The sequence below is a fragment of the Anas platyrhynchos genome, chromosome 2, assembly GCF_047663525.1.
Source record: "Anas platyrhynchos isolate ZD024472 breed Pekin duck chromosome 2, IASCAAS_PekinDuck_T2T, whole genome shotgun sequence".
NCBI classification, from domain to species: domain Eukaryota; kingdom Metazoa; phylum Chordata; class Aves; order Anseriformes; family Anatidae; genus Anas; species Anas platyrhynchos.
This window is the reverse complement of record NC_092588.1, coordinates 60,153,419-60,169,951: the sequence shown is the minus strand read 5'-3', so window position 1 is coordinate 60,169,951 and position 16,533 is coordinate 60,153,419. Positions and strand designations below refer to the sequence as shown.

At 36.2% G+C, this 16,533-nt stretch overlaps 1 protein-coding gene across 12 annotated transcripts in view; it reads left to right on the top strand.

Moving 5' to 3' along the window:
* Nucleotides 1–16,533, top strand: part of NETO1 (neuropilin and tolloid like 1) — a 77,153-nt gene that overhangs the window by 44,020 nt on the left and 16,600 nt on the right. For all 12 annotated transcript variants that reach the window (XR_011807606.1, XR_005263686.2, XR_005263684.2 and 9 more), the window contains exon 7: nt 8,145–8,373. Coding sequence is in view for 8 of the 12 variants with exons in the window: in XM_038175332.2 (XP_038031260.1) it covers nt 8,145–8,373 (229 nt within the window). In the remaining 4 variants the exon portion in view is untranslated. The remainder of the gene's footprint in view (nt 1–8,144; nt 8,374–16,533) is intronic.

The following is a 16,533-nucleotide window of genomic DNA, read 5'->3' as shown; positions in this document are numbered from 1 at the left end:
GTATGATTCTATGGCTGGTGTTGACAGAGTTGGCCCCAGATTGAGCCAAAGTGGCCGCTTGGTGAGATAAGGATGTGGGCAGTGAAGCTAAGCATGGGGTAAAAATTCCCATCCAGGCTTCTGAGGGCCCATGCTTGGGTTGAGCTACCCACCACACAGAATGACACACCGCTGTACCATATTCAGCCAATTGTGTGTATGGGGGAACCCAAGCCAAGTGGAGCCTGCACTTGCACCCAGGACACTGGCAGGGGAATTAAGAGTGGGAGACCACTGCTTGATCATGTAGGCATGCCCGTAAAGTGTTGCTGTATTCAAGTCAGGAAGGAAGTTTCAGGACAATGACTTATTTACAAAGGATAAGTACTTCTTACTACTGACCTGGCAGAGGTTCTAAATAATTTATTGCTATTTTCACAATTGACCTTGTATCCTCTTACCTGACCAAACACAAATATGCTTTTGATTCCAGGAGTACAACTTTCAGATTAAGCAAAATTTTGAGAGAGACTTGGTTGTTGCCCATGTGTTTTCTGGACCAGCAGGAAGAAACAGGATGAGAAGCAAATTCCAGAGCTACAATTTTGTATAAACCAGCCTGACAAAACATTTTCTGTTCTCATAAGCAAAGTGGAAATTTATGCTCTGGGATGAGACCCAGTTTAAACTGTTTAAACTGTCAGCTCTAATGAATTAACATAAACCTATTTTTTGGACTCTTCTTTATCAGATGTAGAAAAGAAGCTTGAAACGGGACACTAAAATTCAATAGGAGACATTTGGATGGTGATTCCTCAAATGTTACAGAAAAAAAAATGGAATTTAGAGATTGAAAAGTTTAAGAGACAAAGTCATGTTTACTAGCTTCAGATGGGATCCATCCCTAAAGAAGCTCTGGAGATTATTAACATATAGATAATGTGAATAATATTTGCAAATAATGAGAAACCCTGTAAATTTTGATAGCATATTAAGTTTTCTTCCTGAAACATGGTGGACAAATTATGTTTAAACAAATATAAAATATTGTTTGCCTATGTTAAAATATTAAAATTACTTATCAGAAACATTTTTTTTTTCAGATGACATAGGAAGACCAGCATGTGTGTAGAGTCTTATCTAGCAGATGTGATAGTATGCATGCCCAAGTGGAACTGGCAAAAAAAAACACTTAAGTTAACATGAATCTACCCTGTTCAGGTATAAAAATATAACCAACCTCAGCACTCTCAATCCAAATAATTGTTAGCAAATACAATAAAAAGGCTACCAATGAAAGTAATAAAACAACTACCAAAGAGAGCAGCAGAATCAGAATCTGATCTACAGTTTTGAGAATTAGAAAGCAGAAGAGTACCAAGGAACTTAAAAGCTGTCACTTACCAGCATTTTTCCACTGAACAAGAGAACAAAATGAAGAAATCTTGATGGCTAGAATAAATGTCAGTTAATGGGAACTTGGAGAAGTCTGAAAAAACAAATAGAACAAAATAAAGAAATCTAAAGAGATTCACTTATAATGGAAGACAATATTCTGATGTCTAAGGTTGGCTGTGAATCACAGGGTGTTAGAAGTGCCGTATAAAGTTGTCATCTGACAGGTAGCATTCTCCAAGTCTCAGCAGAGAGGAAAATATGAAGCATAGAGTCTTTTCACAACATGGTTCCAGATGGGTAAAAAATAGCCACCCCAAAAAGTCAAAATACAATACAAAACAAAATAAACAAACAAAAAACAAAAGACCAAAAACCCACCCCCAGAACATGGTACCATTAACACTTTTCAGCTAAAATAAAGCTGATCTTCAAGAGAAAAGTTGTCTTTTTTTTTTTTTTCCCCTTTTTTTTTCTTTTTTTTTCTCTCTAGGCCAACACACTGGAGGACTCGATGATCTTGAAGTTTCTTCCAACCTAGAAATTCTGTGATTTTGTGATCTGCAAATCATATAGAGCTGAACAAGATGTAAAATAAAGCAAATACTGTAACTGGTCACTGAGCAGTAGGGAAGGACATAAACCCATTTTTCCCAGTCTTGTGCTTGCAAAAGAATTGACTGAACCTAGAAGCTTAATATGAAAAATCTAGAAGTTAGGCTCTGTCAAAGGTTTTTGTCTCACATCTTAAATACTTCTGGCAATTGAACAATGTTTTTTGGTTAATTTGTTTTTGTTTGTTTGCTTTGTTTTGATGTAATATAAGGGACTGGATGTCTGTACACATATATTAAGTCTGATCTGCTAGGATATGGTTTGAAGCTTTTCCTGACTGGTCTGATCAATCATGTTGTCAGCACTAACCTTCAGAGACTGATTAAAAAGCAGACCTCATGGAAAGTGATTCACTATGAAGAGATTATAATCTGACTATTTTACTGAAGTGATATATTATTCATAGTTTACAAACTTTTTTTTTTTTTTTCTAATATATGCAGAGTTTTCTGTCATTTTCAAATTTAAATAAAATAGTAAAACTTATCCAGCATTTCCTTTTTCTTTATTATGATGACAATGCAAATGTTAAGGTGACAAGACAACTATTTAAAATAGAATGTGACTGAGTGTAAATTATATATGCCACAGTACAGTGAAGCTTTGTTGTGAGTGGCATTGGCATTTGTAGTGACATCTCAAAGCTCTGTAAAAGTTAATACTTGTGCACTAGCAGTCTGTTCTTCTAAATAATGTGGATTTGATGATTTGAGGAAAGCGTCTTATTAAAACTTTACAAGTAAAATGTGAAAGAAGATACTGCCTATACTTCTTTCAAATAAGATGTTTTCTTCAACAAGAAAGTACTTGTAATGCTAATCTTATGTGTCAGTACCTACAGAAATATTAACATTCCAAAAGCTCTCATTAGCATCAGTGGAAGAAGATTTAATGAAGACAGTGGATGATATTTGAATTTGTGATCTCCTTTTTTGTTCATTTCTTTGCTTTTTTTGTGGACAAAGTTGATTATCTACTGCTGGTAGAAGTAATGGCTAAGTCCATAGAAGATGAAATAACCATAATGGTTATCCATATCCATATGGATACTATTTTCTCTCACTTTATATTTAATTCCTTTTAGTGAGATCCACATGCCAGTGAAAGTAATGAGAATCTTGCCATTGATTTCAGAAAACCATGCATCAGGAATATTTTGTATTTGATAACATTTTGTTATATAATCAGTTTTATTCTTTCCTTGTGAATCCTAATTTATTAGCAATTTTCTCTGCCAGTGTGGGTCTTATACCCAGTGACAGCAACAATGGAAAATATATTGTAATAAGACCATGAAAATTGGCAGAAGTTTGCAGATGCAATTAAATTACTTAGAGTTCTTAAAAACAAAATCTGATTCAATATTATGGTGTCAGTTTGTATTATCAGTTCCCAGTTTTAAAAAATGTACTCCAGCCTTAATTCATAGATCTAATCTAAATAATCTTAAGTAAATGTATTTCAGGTAGCCTTGGATCAACTCTTCTTTGTTTTCTATAAAGTTCTGGACATAGTTAATATGGAAATTAAATTCCAGCTCAACTCAGAATATCACAAGTTTATTTTCTCTAATTTATGAAACTTCATGCCATTGTAGAAGGTGTCATCTTTCTTCTGAAGAATGGATGTAGATTATTAAGCCAACTATTCATTTCCAGTACCTATCAAATCTATCTATATATAATGAACTTATCTGAATTTATCACACACAGAAATTAACTGGTGTCACCAAAAACAGAATTCAGTCTTGAGAAGAGCTTAAAATGTTGGCTTCTTCACTGAAAGAATCAAATGAAATGCTAAGCTATCATTCTCTTTATTCCTTCTCAACATTTATAACTGCCTACTCTCAGAAATACTTTATTATTTTAAAAGGCTAGCATGCCACCAGAAACTAAAGAATGTCAAAGGATGAGCCCAAAGTAAGACTTTGGCTGTACTGTTATAAGAACAATCTATTGAAACAGATCAGGAGTAATTGATGAATGCTGGAAATTGTTGTGAGAGCTGGTATTTTATAATAATAGTGAGGATTTGTTCACATTTCTTGTAAGAATGAAAGCTGTTATAAATTGCATCTCAATACTGAAATGGTACACAACGTACAGACATATATATGTGCTTAAATGTATATATGCACAAATACATATTAGTGTATATTTATAAGACTGCAGGATAAAAAAAAAAAAGGGAACAAGCAAACAAAAGTGAGAGATCCTTGCCCCATTTATTTTTTTTTTTTTCCTTGAGTAGGTTAAGAGTTTTCCTGAATAGTGGAATAAGATAAAGTATGATCTATGTACATTATATTATACCGGTATGGTCTATTAAACATGCATATTGTCTATAATACATATGGTATGCATGATAGGCATATAAGGCATAAAAACAAATTTTCATGACAATAATGTATCAGAAGCCTTCTGTCCTTTCCTATAAGACACGTTCATCTGAGAGTACATACACAGGTGTACTTCATTACTCGGAAAACAGTCGTGTATGCAATATTGCACATAATCAGCTGCTGAAGGTTTTTATTCAATTGAATTTTATTCAATGACTTAGACAAAGGGATAGTCTACCCTCAGAAAGTTTGCTTATGATGCAAAACTGGGAAGAGTGGCTGACACACCAGAAGGCTGTGCTGCCCTGCCATCCAGTGAGACCTGGACAGGCTGGAGAGCAGGACAGAGAAGAACCTGATGAGGTTCAACAAGAACAAGTGTAGAGTCTTGCACCTGGGGAGGAATAATTGCATGCATCAGTACAAGTTAGGGACTGACCTGCTGGAGACCAGCTTTGCAGAGAAGAACCTAGCGGTCCTGGTGGACAACGGGTTGGCCATGAGACAGAATTGTGCCACTGTGGCCAAGAAGCCCAATGGGGTGCATTAAACAAATGTCACCAGCAGGTTCAAGGAGATCATCTTCCCTTTCTACTCTGCCCTGGTGAGGCTAAATCTAGAATACTGTATCCAGTTCTGGGCCTCCCAGTTCCAAAAAGATATGGATCTTGTAGAGAGAGTCCAGAGGAGGGCCACAAAGATGATTAATGGCCTGGAGCATCTCCTGTATGAAGAAAGACTGACAGATCTATGTCTGTTCAGCCTGGTGAAGAGAAGATAAGGAGGTGATCTGATCAATGTTTATAAATATCTAAAGTGCAAGAGGCCAATGGATAGGACAGGCTGCTTTCAGTGGTGTGCAGTGATAGGACAAGGGGCAACGGCCAAAAACTGGAACACAGGAAGTTCCACACAAGCATGCGTAAATACTTTACAGTAAGGGTCACAGAGCACTGGAACAGGCTGCCCAGAGAGGTTGTGGAGAAGCATCTCCTTTCTCTGGAGATACTCAAGACCAGCCTGGATGCTTTTCTGTTCAACCTACTGTAGGGAACCTGCTTTTAGTAGAGGGGTTGGACTCAATGATCTCCAGAGTTCCCTTCTAACCCCTATGATTCTGTGATTGCATTATTGGTGACAAAGCTGGTAAGCACTGAATTGCCACTGTCAGAACCAGGAAGTGGAAGAAAGAAAACTAAGATGCACACTTAACTCTGCATTCTAAGTGAAACATTATTCAGAGTTGGACTATTTCACCTGCTTTAAAGGAGAGGCTAGAAGCCAGGTTTTCACAGTGCCTGTTAGGCTCTTGTTTGAGCAGGACTGACTGCTCTCTATGACACAGGAAGCTGTTCTCCAGAGTGCCCCAGTTATGGCCAGTTGATGGCCAGTATGCATGGTGCTGCTTTCCCTGTATGGGAATATATCCTTCCCTCTTGCAAAATCTTGCCCTGCAGGACAGTGATGTGCCTGTACCAGCTGGATACTAGGAGCCACTAAAACAAGAGGGCCCTGTCAAACCACTGGAGTGAAGAATAAAAGCACTTATAGTGCCCATCCCAGTTCTGCATGACTTCATTTGAATCTCTCACTGGTCCAGAATTCTTGTCTGAACATTTCCCACCGGACTTTTTCTGCTGGAAGTGAAGTTCAGCAATCTGCCTGCTGGCTGTGGAAGTGGCTGATGTTGTATAAATGGAAAAGAGCAGCAGACATGCTGAAGACTTTGATGACCTGAGGGGTTAAAGTCATCAGACATCAGTAGGACATAATTCTCTAAATAGCTAGAGAACAGCGAGAACAAGAATTTGGAGCACAAGAAGGAGAAAGTCTCAAATTCCTGAGCACCTATTGAAGGGAGGGAGACAGCAGAGGATGAAGGAGAGATTTTCAAAGGGATACAGCCAGTGCAGAGAAACTTCAGAACTACAATACATGTACTCAACAGATTTAAGAATTCAAAACAAGCTCTTAAGTATGACTTTGCCAAGGCAGAAGGTGACTTGTATTAACAGGAATGGAACTGTATGCCCCCCAGTAGGAGAGGAAATGGCAAGACATTTCAAGACAATACATTTATAAAATTGGTGGATACTGTGAGAAAATTTCAGCAATGCTGGATGAGAGAACTCATAATTTTTCATTCCACTGCAGAGTTGTAACAAGTGGTAAATAAAATAATAATGATAATAAACACTATAAAAAGTATTTCTTCACCTATGTTTTTTTCTATCTGAAGATTATTTTTTTATGTATTGCTGTTAAATGTTCCATTTTGTAGTGATCAATAGAAGCAGCTTTCTTAATTTATAGTATTTTAAAAAAAAAGGGGGGGAGGATGGGGATGGAAGAAGTATGAAAGTAGGATTTACTTAACTACAATTTAATTAATATATGTTTCTTACAGTTCTTTTGGAAGACGAGAATATGTTGGAACTAAATTAAGATCTGCTGTAAGAAATAACATGCTAGAGAAAGGTCAGGCAGGAAAAATGAAATTTAGTATATTAAATTTAAAAATTCATTTAAAAATCTGAGCTGTTTTTAAGCAGCATCAGACTTCTGGATAGTACATAATTCTGAAAACATGTGAGTTTTAATATATCAACAACATGGAGTGTTGAGCCCTGTATGCTGCTAGGGTATGCTGTTTGTGTACTTTATGCAAATCCAGAGAAGATTTTTCAGCAACTGTTCTGTGTATGTAAAGAGCTACATGAAGTTAACAAGACCATTTGTAAAGAAGTAGATCTGATCTCTAATACAGTTGGGTCCTTTTTTTGGTCATTGTTTCAAGATGCATACAACTGGATGCTGAGTATATTTACTTTTCATGCTATTTCTGCCCTCCTCCACTTTTCTGTATCATTCTCATGAGGTCTCCTGGGTGCTCTTAGCAGTTTGAATATGTACTGTGTGTCTACTGAAAATGGTACTAGTTTCTCTGTTACTGGAATATTTGATGTTGCTCATCTTAGCAATTGTTTTTAAAATGAGTGTGTGGACTAAAATGAGTGTGGACTATTAAAGTCCATATATAGTTGAGTATCAAATAATATCTTTTTCTCCTCACCCATGCTTCCTTTTAGGTAGGTTTAAAGAGTTCTTTGTAAAGGACAAGACATCTACTACATTTATAAGATAAGTTAACTGGTATGCAAGAGACATTTCCTTAGGAAACTTTCTAGGTTTCTAGCAGTTTCCATCAAATATTCTTGATTTTGTCCCTGTTAAGTTACGAAGAAATAGACCATACAGGCTTTGTTTAGAAAAGCTGAAATGATAGCCAAATTGCTTGAAGAAACATAAAAAGATTGATTATTGAGTTCTGCCTTGCTCCCAGCTTCTCACTTCCTGAAGCAGTGTAGCTGAGACATATCACAAAGATGACACATATTGACTCTGAGGAGAGAGCAACAATTATTTGCCTTATTATTTTCCATGTCAGGAAAGTAATAGAGCAATATTGTGCCAGTGAAAGAAGAAATTTCTAGCTTGTCTGTCCTTCAGCTTGAAGGACTGTTGTACACACTTCTCATGGAGAAAGAAAAGAAAAATCTGGATCTTCCACTAGATTCTACTTTGAGTAAGGCAAAATACAAGGAAGAATAAACTGGGCTCACTTCCTCAATTAATGCCCATCCAGAAAAATGACCAAGAAATGAAAATTCTGGATCTCCAGCACCAGAAAAATTATTTTGATGTTGTTGTGTGGTCTTTCTCTCACAACACTGAGCAATGTTTTTTAATATTTGTTTAGCCATTTTCAAATGTGTCTACATGTTGCCTTTTTTGTTTGTTTGCATCATAGATATACTTGCGATTCTTGGACTATGAGATGCAGAATTCCAATGAATGCAAAAGGAATTTTGTTGCTGTTTATGATGGAAGCAGCTCTGTGGAGGATTTAAAAGCAAAGTTTTGCAGCACTGTTGCTAATGATGTAATGCTGCGGACGGGTCTCGGTGTGATCCGCATGTGGGCAGATGAAGGCAGTCGAAGCAGCCGATTCCAGATGCTCTTCACATCTTTCCAAGAACGTAAGACCTTAATATGCCCACCTTTCAGTTTGTTAAATGAAACTAATCCCACAAACTGCTAATGTTTTCTTCATGCAGAGTAAGGATAAATAAGTAACATCAAAGGATGTTCCTGAACAAGCTATGTAAATCACTAGAATAGTTTTAATCCATGCATAGTGTGCAATAATTTGTAACACAGTAAGTAGAGCACAGGATTCAGAGACAGAAAGATGGGTATAGCTGAACAATGACCACAACTTACCGGATCCCCAAGATACCAGTCCACCCTGTCTCAGTTTTCCTTTACACAATTGGAAAATAATACAGCTCTGAAGGATTTTATCAAGCCTAGTCTTTTTCTATGAATTTGATTTTTTTAGATCTTACAATGATGGGCACTTCAAAAACACCTTATGATTATTTTATCATAGATGATTAATATGTTTGTTCATATGCTGGAATGCATATATCAATAAAAACATATCAGACAGTTTTAAGCAAATAATTTAGTGGTGGTTTTGTTGTTGTTGTTGATATATGTATATGCATATATATAGTAACAGAAGCTATCTAAAAGCTTAAATGATATCTCTGTTTACAAACTTAATATTCTCCCTATGCAGATTGTATTCATTAATATTTATATTCATTTATATGATTTTTGAGCTCAGGTAATAGGAAAAGTAGCCTTTGGGGAAAAAAAAAAAGGCTACTTATTGCCAATTTGAAAAACAAACAAAACCCCATCAAACCCAATAATCTCATTCACTGAAAATTATTAATTCAGTTAATCACCTGTGAAAGCTATTGGTTTATGTTCTTTAATGGAAACAATGCATAGATGGTCCCTTAGGGAAGGAGTATAAGCATTTATTTTCACATGCTGTTTCATGGTGTTTTTTTGTTTGTTTTGTTTTTGTTTTTGACTTGTGCGTCACAAGTTTCACAAGAAGATTTCTGTGTGACTGTGAGTTACTGAAATGAATGCACACTCCTACCAAGCATAGTCTTCATCTGTATTCTGTGTGTGTGTACCCTGCAATGAGGCAATAAGACTCTGTTGAGAACAGCCTCCATAATTTCTTAATTATGGCTCTGATTAAAAAAATTCTGACACTTTGCATGCTTGAAACTGCATATGCAGTAAAACTGCATATGCAGACTACACTACAGTGTAGTCTCACACTGTAGCATTAGGGTGGGTTATGTTTTTCTTGTCTGCAAATCAGGCCAGGGTCTAAATGATACTGAGAACCCTCAATTGAGATGACACTGTCTTTCTTTCATTTCTGCAACTGGGGATGTCTTGAATATTCAAGATATTTTATTATTTTTTTAAATTTTCTTCACAAAGCATCCTGATCTGTTACCTTAGAAACAACTGCATAGACACTGGAGGTTCACAGCATTAAAAGAATTGGAGAGTGAAACACTATGATGACTAACTTGAGATGAGGGTTTGCATAATTGTATGTTTGCAAGGCTTCATATTTTAAAAGAAAAGAAGGACAGATAATGGTTTTGTTTGTTTGTTTGTTTTTCCTTATAGCATTCCTAATATGGTTATTTGACATCCTACAGCTTATGAGCTACTCTTTTCTTGTAAACAGCTAATGTTTTATAATGTACTGTGACTGGGAGTTTAAAAATATTAACATGATGTGTCTTCTGTAATTCTACTGTACAAAGTTGTTGCAAACTAAAAGCTGTAAATTTACAAAGGGTGAAATTGTACTTTGAGATATCTACACAGCCTGATCATAAATATTAGGGGAAACTGCATCTGTGTTTTTAATGCTGTAAATTGATGTTAAAGGTTTAAAGGTGATGACAACTGTACTTTCTATGCTAAGTCAGCTGTCCTATACTGCAAACTGGTGTTGAATGTATGAAGTAAGGTAGAGCAGATGTCCAGTCTGAGCACAGTGAGACACAGCATATAGCATGCAAACTGTGAGGTCTTTCAGTAATGTGTGGGAATAATTAGATCATCTGTGTGGAAAAGTAGGAATGTCAGACTTAATTCAGGGAGATAAGCATCAAGCAACAGACATCTGTGTCCCTGCAAAAATGCAGGGACAAAGAAAGAGGGAAAAAAAGCTAGTTTGTTCACTTAGAGTTGTGGAGGAAAATAATAATAATAATAAAAAATATATATATATATATATATATATATTTGCTGTGAAAGAGTGACAAAGTAAAAGTTATTTTTTATTGTTGCTGTGGTAATGGCCAGAAGGTCATTGACCACATGACCAGGAGGACCAGAAGGTTATGTGTAGCTCCTCAAGTTCCTCTCCTTAGTGTGAGGTACTGTCTGTAGAGTTAAGTGAGACTATAGTCCTCTGTTACACAAAGCTCTGTGAATTGGAAGGTTTGGAAGGTGTTTGTTTGTTTGTTTGTTTGTTTGTTTGTTTTGTGGAAACAGAAACAGGCTACTTAACCTGAGGAATCTTTTCTTTCTGTCTAAGTCTGTTCAGTGTTAATTCTTGTTACAGAGCTGTTTCCTGGGGACTTGACATTTATGTAGAACAGAGAAATCTTAAAGAGATTTCTTATATGATTATTTTCATATGGTTTGATCAGCGCTCTCCAATTTCATCTGAAATATATGTAGATATATGTTGTTTTTTTGTTTTGTTTTGTTTTCTTCTAAAATGTGGTCTTACAAGTTTCCAAACCTCTAGTGGTGATGATCTGCCAAGCAGAAGTGCTGTTAGTATATCTCAAGAAAGAACAGGAATACAATGCAAGAAATCATTAAATTTACTATTCCAGAAAATCAGTAATGATTCTTAAATCATGAAAATAGCAGTATAGCTCTAATCAACATTTAGCAAACAAACAATTCTTAATAGCTGATAAGGTACAACGATGATAGATATTTTATGATCAGTATTATCAGCTATTCCAAATATTTATTTTTTTCTGTTCATGCCCTTATCTTTTCAATCTTTTATACAACCTGTAATCATATACATTTACTTCATACTTTTCTGTATGGTAGTATGGTAGTCACTTTCTATAATAGATTTCAAATAGCAAATACATTAATTTTAGAATCTGAAAAACGGAAAAAAAAAAAGAAATCTGGTATCATCAAAAAGCATATGTTCATCTGTTAAGAAGACTTGAAAAATGAATCCTTGTTTTCTCACCTACTAACTATTAATTTCACTTTCCATGGTTGTGACAGTGATCTCCAGCCTGATTAATGATGGACATGCTACACTTACAGCTTCTTCAAAAGCTTTTCCTGAGCAGGCACACCTACACTTTAAAAAGCAGTTTCATAAAACCAGGGCATAGGGGATAAGAGAAAATCCCTCTATATGCAGAGCACACAAGATGCTTATTCTCTCAGCTCTGACAGCTGTTTGGTAGCACTGCTTGCCTCTATATCCAAAACTCCTTTTTTTTAAAAAAAAAAAAAATCAAGAAGAAAAATATTATTCATTCTCTTATTTTGTTGCCACTTTGATTTTTAAGGGTGTTTTTAAAGCCCTATCTCATGGTGTTTTCTTAAAGGAGCACAAATTCTATTATAGTTGCTTTCTTTTTATTAACAAAACCCATATTTAGATAGAAATTTAATGCTGTGTTTAGAAGAGTAGTGCACAGCTTTATAGAGTAACAGCAGCCAAGTCCTTATTTACAGCCAGAATCCCTGAAGATGATCATCCCAGCATGGGCAATTTTCTAATGGGGAAAAGGCTCTGCAGGTATTCAATATTAATGGCTGTGTTTATTGTGATAATGCAAAAGGAACAAATGAGAAAAGGAACAGCAATGCTATAAGTGCAATACATGCAAAGAGATAGTTTCCTCTTGGAAAGACTTAAGAGTGTAAATAGATTACAGCCTTTTTGTTTTTGTTCCCTGCTTCCACACACATATATATAAAAGAAATTATTGTGATTGCCTCCTTAATGGTGAATACTCATCTGTGATTTTCTGCCTCTCTGTTATATCTACAGCTATCTGTAGTCAAAAACCTTCACTGGCTAACCAACCCTATGCCTCTCTGTTCCTGAACAAAATAGGTGTCTGTGGTGCCTAGAGTGTATAAATTGGACATTGAATGGAGCTCTGAGCACACACTTCTGAGCTGACAGTTTCTGCTGATCTCATGTGTCTGGTATTAACACTCAGAAAACACTGTATTTATTTTGAACAGAGTTGTCTGAAGGTGGCTGAGGAGGAAAATTAAGAATTAAACACATTCCATTTTCAAGTATCTAATAGCTATATTTTAATAAGATTTTTTCATTAGTGGCAAATGAAAAGATAAGTAATTTTACTTCAGATAACACAATTTAGTGTGCATTACTAAAATCATTTTAATAATTTTATTATTTTAAGAAAGTAAGTGAAACTGTCTGTCAGCATGACTGATGGACTTTTCTTTGGGGATGCTGAGAGAAAACTTCTTCTGTTTCAAGGATGATTTGAGGAACGTCTGAAGAATTTAATTTTTCTTTCTCTTGTGAAGAAAAGAAATCTCTATTTTTCAGTAAGGAACAGCGGGAAATTCCAAATGATCTATGCCTAAAGAATTAATGTGCAGAGCATGATGCAATAAGCTATCTTGAGAACATGAGGAGTAGGTGTGAGATGTGTAATGAGTTCAGCAGAAATTATTTTTCACATCTAACCATTTTTCAGACTTCAGAATTTTCCCATTCACCCTCAGGAGAAATCAAAACGTCTCAGAAAATGTTATGACAAGAATGGAAGGGGTGGAGATAGAGAAGCCTGAAAATAGTAAGCAGAATAGGGCATTCATCTAAGATTAAGGAGTCCCAGATTGAAATCCCTACCCTGAAATGGACTCAAAGGGCAAGCCCACAAAGTTCAGTGAAGTGAGACATAGATTCCCAAGCTAGCTTGCTCAGATCTAGTGCACACCTCACACAGAAGGTATGGAGTTAATGCTAACTCTACATGGTGCTTAAAAACAGAGTAAATACACTGGGGAAGGCTGAAGTAGAACAGCTAAACTTCACAAAAGGTCCACAGCAAGTCGGCTTTTGACTTCATCATGTAAAAATATTTTTACACCACCATGTCTGTATTTTATATCCAAAATATCCTCAATCCCCAAAATTATGCACAGCACACACACAGAGACATTGTATTTTATTATTAATGCCACTACATCATGATATAATAACTATTAATAGCACAAATAATGTTTGCTATAGTGCTATATAAATATTGCTATTTTATTTTATAAATGGCCATATACTACTTGCAATTATTTATTTTACTGCCCCAGTGAAAGCAGTATTTTATTGGAAAAAATATAAAATATGAATTTTTATTTCATATTACTTTGTAAGCATGGCATATGGAGGAACTGTTAATGCTCTTTATGTTCCTTTGCCTTAGGGTTATTCAGGATTAAAAGAAATTGTGATCATTTTTCATTAGTAAATGAAAAAGTATGGATTATTGTCTCCATATGCATTCCCAGAACCTTCTAATAGTAATCAGATATAAGTAATAAGACAACTCCATTGACTCATTTTTTTTTTTTTTTTAACTTTTAAAAGCAGTAAGTTTCAAATGCTGGATACAGGCTTTTTTGAATACTGGGATAGTAACTTTCTGGAAATATGATTATTGTAACAATCCTCTAACCTCCTAGTTTGTCCCCATTAGAAACAAAAATATATTTACAAGTCAGCAAACATAAATAATATAATTAGTCTACGATTTTTTTTAAGTATAGATTTTCTAAATCTGAAAAATTCACTGGGTTACCATCTGCATTCCTGTTAACGCATTTGATTATATATGTTCTAGGATAAGTGCTCCATCTTGTGTTCAGTATAAATACTTGTTGAAAAGCGGAAGACACTACATTTTTTTTTTTCCGTAACTAAAATATTGGCTTGTGTGTTAAGATACCAGTTATCCTTACACACAGATATATATATTAAAAAAAAAAAAAACATATGGAAATTTAAAATAATGGGAAAGGTTTTGAAAGTTTATATGTATATATATGTCTATATATAACTTTATATATACAATAAAATATGGTTCAATTTTATATTATATATACCAATTTTATATAATATATATATCAATATATATTTAAATTTTCAAGTTCAATTTTGATATTATATATATATTTATTGGCACTTTAATTAAATTATAATGTATGAAATATGTAACTCTTGATCTAACTAAATAACCATCTTTTCAGAGAGAGACAGAATGGCTGAGGTTGGAAGAGACTTTGGGGTTTGGACTTTCTTTGTTGAGGGCTGTGGGTCTGCATTCTGTTGGGTTTTAAATATCCCCAACACAGTCTTCACAGCCTCTCAGAGAAACCAAATCTTGCCCTGTGAATCACAAGCCACAAAGTAAAAAATTTGTTCTGACATGTAAGTGAAATTTCCTGCATTTTATTTAGTGCTCATTACATTTTTTTTTTTTTGTCTTGTCACTAGGCTGCACTGAGAAGATCCTAGCTCTGTCTTTACTCTGCCCTGTCAGGTATTTGTACAAATTGACAAGATCTCCCCTGAGCCTTCTTTTCTCCAGTCTGATCAGTCCCAGCTCTCCTAGGCTTTCCTCATATGTCAGATTATCCAAATCTTTGATCATCTTCGTGGCCTTTTGTTAGACTGACAAAAGTATGTCCATGTCTTTCTGGTGCTGGGTAGCCCAGAACTGGACCAAACAGTGATTCACCAGTACTGGGCAGAGGGAAAGGATCACCTCTCTTCACCTGTTGGCAACGATCTTTCTTTTTTTCTACAATACTGTGTCTTTCTTTGTCACAGGGGCACAGTGCTGGCTCATGGTCATGTTACTGTACAGAAGCACCTTTTCTGCAAACTTGCTTTCCAGCCTGTCATTCCCCAGGACTTAGTGGTTCATGGGGTTATTCCTCCCCAGTTGCAGAACTTTGTATTTCACTGTTGAAATGCATGTGCTTACTATAGACATATTTCTCCAGCCTGATAAGGTCCATTTCTACAGCTGTCCAACCAACTGTTCTATTAACCAGTCCTCATATTGATAATTTGCATTGTCTGCAAACCTGCTGAGGGTACACTCTGCCCCATCATCCAGGATATAAATAAAGGGAGTTAAACAATACTGGCTGTAGAAGTGAACCCTGTGCTAAAACATTAATGGTTGGCCTCCAGCTGGACTTCATTCTGTTGATCACTTTTTTGAGCCTGTCTGCTCACCCAGTTTTGGTCATAGAATCATAAAATCACAGAGTGGCCTGGGTTGGAAGGGACCTCAAAAACCACCTAGTTCCAATCCCCCTTCCATAGGCAAGGACACCTTCCACCAGACCAGTGTGTCCAGGGCCTCATCCAACTTGGGCAACTTGTTCCACTGCCTCACCACCCTCTGAGTGAAGAATTTCCTCCTAATATCTAATAAAAATCTCTCATCTTTTAGCTTAAAATCATTCCCCCTTGTCCTATCATTATCTACGCTACTAAGGAGTCCTTTTCCATCCTTTTTATAAGACCCCATTAAGTATTGAAAGGCTGTGATGAGATCACCCCAGAGCCTTCTCTTCTGAAGGGAGAAGAGCCCTCTCGAGCCCTTTGATAATCTTTGTGTCCCTTCTCTGGACCCGCTCTAACAGGTTAACATCCTTTTTGTGCTGGGGACCCAGACCTGGATGCAAGTGGGGCCTCACAAGGGCTGAATAGAGGGGGACAATCATCTTCCTTGACCTGCTGGCCACTCATCTTTTGATACAGCCCAGGATGCAGTTGGCCTTCTGGGCTACAAGTACACACTGCCGACTCATGTCACTGTTGACTTATGTCATGAGTCTATGCAGACTACTCCCTTCTTGTTCTTCATTTGTTTGGAAACCTTCATTGGTTTCCAGGATAATTAGGTCCATCCTGTTTCCAGGGATTAAGCTGAAGCTGAACAACCTGTAGCTCTCAGGATTCTCCTTCTTGCCTTTCTCAAAGACAATGGAGACATCTGCTTTCTGCAAGTTTCTGGGAATTTCTCTCTATGGCCATGAACTTTCTGAGATAATCAAGAAAACAACGTCAGCCAACTTCTGTGGGCATCCCACAAGTCCAGGGTCCGTGGATTCATGCCTGTACAGTTTGTTTGATGTTCTCTGACCTGGTCCTCCTCCACTGGGGGTAAGTCCTGCTTGTTCCAGACTGTCTCCTT